A 6,041-nucleotide genomic window follows, 5' to 3' on the forward strand; every position below is an offset into this window, starting at 1 on the left:
CGAAACACATCAAGAATTTAAGCACAGACCATCTTGACTGATGGACAGCATCAGCTCAGCTGTCATATGTTGGTGTCAGGTCTTTCCAAACTTGAAGGCTTTTGAATGCTATTTGATGATGTTTTTTCACTGTTGGTATACATGTATGTGTTTTATAATATATGTTTTTTCATGCAATATATTTTACCTTGCTGTTATGACTCGATAAAAGTCCCAATGGGCTATAGCTAGTTGTGGTGTAAATACTGGTTACTAATGCTCTCCTTTCTGACCATACACCAACATTTTGGGTGTAACATGTTCATGGACCTCCTCCGAAATCCCCAGGTCCTGCCCCCTCCTTATTACAGTAGGCAAGAGATAATCTACCCACACCCGCTGTCATTTATAAAAAAAAAAAAAAAAAAGTGGGCTGTGCGGGGCTTTATTCACACAGCCATGTCATTCATTCACAAAAGTCTGATTGATTGAGAAAACTACAAATATCGTCTGCCACCATGGCAGAAGAACTTGTAGTGTGAATGGAACGGGAGCATACGGCTTGGCGTGCCCATAGTCCATTTCACACTCCTTTCAAGCTGCAAGCTGACAGCCAATACAGAAATACAGGCTGAAAGCTGGAGGGAACCTGCGCAGGAGCCTGAAAGTGCACCCACGATCTGCTGATGCAACACTTTGCACCCCTCCTGTTAAAAAAATAAATGCACTTTTTAACCTGGCAAAAATATTTGCATTTATTTATTTTTTTTAGGAAAAGGTGAACTTATCCTTTTAAAGCATTGTGGGAACATGTCACCTCCAGGCAAATGGGAGAATGAGCCATTTAGGTATATTTAGTTACAACTTTTGAAGCCTAATTAAAGTCACAGAAATAAATATGCCACCAGATAAAGGTTATACTAAGGACTGCTATTGCATAGCTTTATCTCCACTTTCCTGTTACAGCCTTTGTGCGGGGTATTTAAATATGACTGCAGTCTAAAAGGAGTTAGACCTCATGCGCTCATTAACTTATACAGACTTGGCCACATACACCTCCTCCCCTTCTCTGAAATACAAGATTGTATGAGGATACTTGTGCTGAGGGGGTGTGGATGTGTCTCAGCTCTGCCAGCACAGACCACTGCAGTGTAAGGGCAGGAAACAGCATTTTCACTGAGAAAATAAAAAGGGTTTTAAAGCATTTCCAAGTAAGAAGTCACAAGATGCAAGTGCACAGGACTGTAAACTGTTAAGATACTTTTGAAGTCTCACATTTATCTGAGGGGTGAGGGATATTATTTTGGAGGAGTGTGCAACTAGAATTTTATGTCAAGACAGCTTTATTTTAAATAAAAGCTTGTTATAATATGGTAGCTTCGGCTCTTTTATTTTTATTTAAACATTTATAGAATCAGCCTTTAAGAATTCTTTTTAGTCTTTCTCAGGTCTTCAGTTGTCTCTTTCAGCCATTGGCAGGTCCTCTGCTTGCTTTCCACCCAGCTGTAATAGGGCTTGTACCCAAAGTGTCTGAATGCCTTATCGGTGTCACAGTAGAATGCAACATTCAATAGCTTCAGGATTTGTAAGGTTATGAAAGGTTTTAGTTTCCAAAAAGGCTTCAAAATGAATCTTATAGAGCTGTAAATCATTATAATCAACCACATCTTCCAGTAAGGAATCTGGGACCCAATTTGTATATCCGGGTCTAATTCAGTGAATAATTCTTGATCCAAGTCTTTTAAAAGCTTACACGGGGTGTCATCATATGAGTAGTACACCTGTCCACCAAGAACACACGAGTTAAGCTGCATCTGACGAGCAGCAAGCACATGCATCCAGGCCACGTTACCTGTAATTAAAACAAAATATTTCAGTTGGCACAACCTTTTGGAAACTTGGGATCACAAAAACTAAAAAAAAAAAAAAAAAAAAAAAAAAAAAAAAAAGCTGGCGGGGACGATGAGGACAGATCCAATGCTCAAACTCTCCTTCCAGGAGTAAACTCACAATTGCCCTGCCCTGAGCATATTTCGGTTCACAGCCCTCAGATGACAGCCGGCTGCTACTGTGATAGATGCTTAACCACTTGACGACCGCCGCATGACGATATACGTCCACAGAGCGGCACGGGCAGGCAAAAGGACATACATATACGTCCTTGCCTTCCCCCCGGTGCCAGCGGCAGTTGCCTTTGGTCTGGCAGCGATCAGAGATGAGGGGGGAGGCCATCCAATCGTGGCCCCCCCCCTCGCGATCGCTCCCAACCAATGAGATTCTTCCCCTGCCTCTGTGTAGTACACAGAGGCAGAGGATGTGATGTCATGTCATCTCTCCTCAGCTCGGCAGTTTCCGTTCCGGCGCCGAGGAGAGAAGACTGAAATGTGAGTGCAACACACACCAAGCAGTTTTTTTTTTTTTGATTACTGCATGGTGTCAGTTTGTGACAGTTACTGTTAGCCCCTTTAGGTCTAGGGTAACCCCCTAACAAAGTTTTAACCCCTTGATCACCCCCTGTCGCCAGTGTCGCTAAGCGATCATTTTTCTGATCGCTGTATTAGTGTCACTGGTGACGCTAGTTAGGGAGGTAAATATTTACGTTCGCCATCAGCGTTTTATAGCGACAGGGACCCCCATATACTACCTAATAAATGTTTTAACCCCTTGATTGCCCCCTAGTTAACCCTTTCACCACTGACCACTGTATAACCGTTACGGGTGGCGCTGGTTAGTTTGTTTATTTTTTATAGTGGCAGGGCACCCGCCGTTTATTACCGAATAAAGGTTTAGCCCCCTGATCGCCCGGCGGTGATATGAGTCACCCCAGGCAGCATCAGATTAGCACCAATACCGCTAACACCCACGCACGCAGCATACGCCTCCCTTAGTGGTATAGTATCTGAACGGATCAATATCTGATCAGATCTATACTAGCATCCCCAGCAGTTTAGGGTTCTCAAACACAGTGTTAGCGGGATCAGCGAGATCAGAACTGGCAAGCACCAGCGGCCTAGTACACCCTGGTCGTAGTCAAACCAGCACTGCAGTAACACTTGGTGACGTGGCGAGTCCCATAAGTGCAGTTCAAGCTGGTGAGGTGGCAAGCACAAGTCATGTCCCGCTGCCACCAAGAAGACAAACAGGCCCGTCGTGCCCATAATGCCCTTCCTGCTGCATTCGCCAATCCTAATTAGGAACCCACCACTTCTGCAGCACCCGTACTTCCCCCATTCACATCCCCAACCAAATGCAGTCGGCTGCACGAGAGGCATTTTCTATATGTCCTCCCGAGTACCCCTACCCAACGAACCCCCCCAAAAAAGAGGTTGCGTTTGCAGCAAGCACGGATATAGGCGCGACACCCGCTATTATTGTCCCTCCTGTCCTGACAATACTGGTTTTTGCATTGGTGAATGTTTTGAACGCTACCATTCACTAGTTGAGTATTAGCGTACAGCATTGCACAGACTAGGCACACTTTCACAGGGTCTCCCAAGATTCCATCGCATTTTGAGAGACCCGAACTTGGAACCGGTTACAGTTATAAAAGTTAGTTACAAAAAAAGTGTAAAAAAAAAATACATTTTAAAAAAATAGTTGTCGTTTTATTGTTCTCTCTCTCTATTCTCTCTCTACTGTTCTGCTCTTTTTTACTGTATTCTATTCTGCAATGTTTTATTGTTATTATGTTTTATCATGTTTGCTTTTCAGGTATGCAATTTTTTATACTTTACCGTTTACTGTGTTTTATTGTTAAACCATTTTTTTATCTTCAGGTACGCCATTCACGACTTTGAGTGGTTATACCAGAATGATGCCTGCAGGTTTAGGTATCATCTTGGTATCACTCTTTCAGCCAGCGGTCGGCCTTCATGTAAAAGCAATCCTAGCGGCTAATTAGCCTCTAGACTGCTTTTACAAGCCGTGGGAGGGAATGCCCCCCCCCCACAGTCTTCCGTGTTTTCCTCTGGCTCTCCGGTCTCAACAGGGAACCTGAGAATGCAGCCGGTGATTCAGCCAGCTGACCATAGAGCTGATCAGAGACCAGAGTGGCTCCAAACATCTATGGCCTAAGAAACCGGAAGCTACAAGCATTTCATGACTTAGATTTCGCCGGATGTAAACAGCGCCATTGGGAAATTGGGAAAGCATTTTATCACACCGATCTTGGTGTGGTCAGATGCTTTGAGGGTAGAGGAGAGATCTAGGGTCTAATAGACCCCAATTTTTTCAAAAAAAAAAAAAAAAAAAGTGTACCTGTCACTACCTATTGCTATCACAGGGGATATTTACATTCCCTGAGATAACAATAAAAATGATTTAAAAAAAATAAAAAAATGAAAGGAACAGTTTAAAAATAAGATAAAAAAGAAAAAAAAAAAGAAAAAAAAAAAAAGCACCCCTGTCGCCCCCTGCTCTCGCGCTAAGGCGAACGCAAGCGGCGGTCTGTCGTCAAACGTAAACAGCAATTGCACCATGCATGTGAGGTATCACCGCGAAGGTCAGATCGAGGGAAGTAATTTTAGCAGTAGACCTCCTCTGTAAACCTAAAGTGGTAACCTGTAAAGGCTTTTAAAAATGTATTTTGTTGCCACTGCACGTTTGTGCGCAATTGTAAAAGCATGTCATGTTTGGTATCCATGTACTCGGCCTAAGATCATCTTTTTTATTTCATCAAACATTTGGGCAATATAGTGTGTTTTAGTGCATTAAAATTTTAAAAAGCGTGTTTTTCCCCCAAAAAATGCGTTTGAAAAATCGCTGCGCAAATACTGTGTGAAAAAAAAAAAAAAAAAAAATGAAACACCCACCATTTTAATCTGTAGGGCATATGCTTTAAAAAATATATATAATGTTTGGGGGTTCAAAGTAATTTTCTTGCAAAAAAAATAATTTTTTCATGTAAACAAAAAGTGTCAGAAAGGGCTTTGTCTTCAAGTGGTTAGAAGAGTGGGTGATGTGTGACATAAGCTTATAAATGTTGTGCATAAAATGCCAGGACAGTTCAAAACCCCCCCAAATGACCTAATTTTGGAAAGTAGACACCCCAAGCTATTTGCTGAGAGTCATGTCGAGTCCATGGAATATTTTATATTGTGACACAAGTTGCGGGAAAGACCAATTTTTTTTTTTTGCAAGTCACTAAATGATATATTGCTCAAACATGCCAAGGGAATATGTGAAATTACATCCCAAAATACATTCTGCTGCTTCTCCTGAGTACGGGGATACCACATGTGTGAGACTTTTTGGGAGCCTAGCCGCGTACGGGACCCCGAAAACCAAGCACTGCCTTCAGGCTTTCTAAGGGCGTAAATTTTTGATTTCACTCTTCACTGCCTATCACAGTTTCAGAGGCCATGGAATGCCCAAGTGGCACAAAACCCCCCCAAATGACCCCATTTTGGAAAGTAGACACCCCAAGCTATTTGCTGAGAGGTATACTGAGTATTTTGCAGACCTCACTTTTTGTCACAAAGTTTTGAAAATAGAAAAAAAAAAAAAAAAAAGTTTGTCTTTCTTCATTTTCAAAAACAAATGAGAGCTGCAAAATACTCACCATGCCTCTTAGCAAATAGCTTGGGGTGTCTACTTTCCAAAATGGGGTCATTTGGGGGAGGGGGGGGGGGGGGTTGTGCCATCTGGGCATTTTATGGCCTTCAAAACTGTGATAGGTAGTGAGGAGTGAAATCAAAAATGTACGCCCTTAGAAATCCTGAAGGCGGTGATTGGTTTTCAGGGCCCCGTACGCGGCTAGGCTCCCAAAAAGTCCCACACATGTTGTATCCCCGTACTCCAGAGAAGCAGCTGAATGTATTTTGGGGTGCAATTCCACATATGCCCATGGCCTGTGTGAGCAATATATCATTTAGTGACAACTTTTTGTAAATATATTTTTTTTTTTGTCATTATTCAATCACTTGGGACAAAAAAAAAAATCAATATTCAATGGGTTCAACATGCCTCTCAGCAATTTCCTTGGGGTGTCTAATTTCCAAAATGGGGTCATTTGGGGGGGTTTTGTACTGCCCTGCCATTTTAGCACCTCAAGAAATGACATA

General features: G+C 42.4%; 1 protein-coding gene across 4 annotated transcripts in view; it reads right to left on the minus strand.

Moving 5' to 3' along the window:
- Nucleotides 1-1,304: 1,304 nt before the first annotated feature.
- The window catches only part of LOC141128985 (3 beta-hydroxysteroid dehydrogenase type 7-like), a 178,320-nt gene continuing 173,583 nt past the window's right edge, over nucleotides 1,305-6,041 (minus strand). For all 4 annotated transcript variants that reach the window (XM_073616669.1, XM_073616674.1, XM_073616668.1 and 1 more), the window contains one exon: nucleotides 1,305-1,831. In XM_073616669.1, the coding sequence (XP_073472770.1) occupies nucleotides 1,401-1,831 (431 nt within the window). In that variant the 3' untranslated portion in view covers nucleotides 1,305-1,400. The remainder of the gene's footprint in view (nucleotides 1,832-6,041) is intronic.

Source organism: Aquarana catesbeiana, linkage group LG02, assembly GCF_042186555.1.
Source record: "Aquarana catesbeiana isolate 2022-GZ linkage group LG02, ASM4218655v1, whole genome shotgun sequence".
Taxonomy (NCBI): Eukaryota; Metazoa; Chordata; class Amphibia; order Anura; family Ranidae; genus Aquarana; species Aquarana catesbeiana.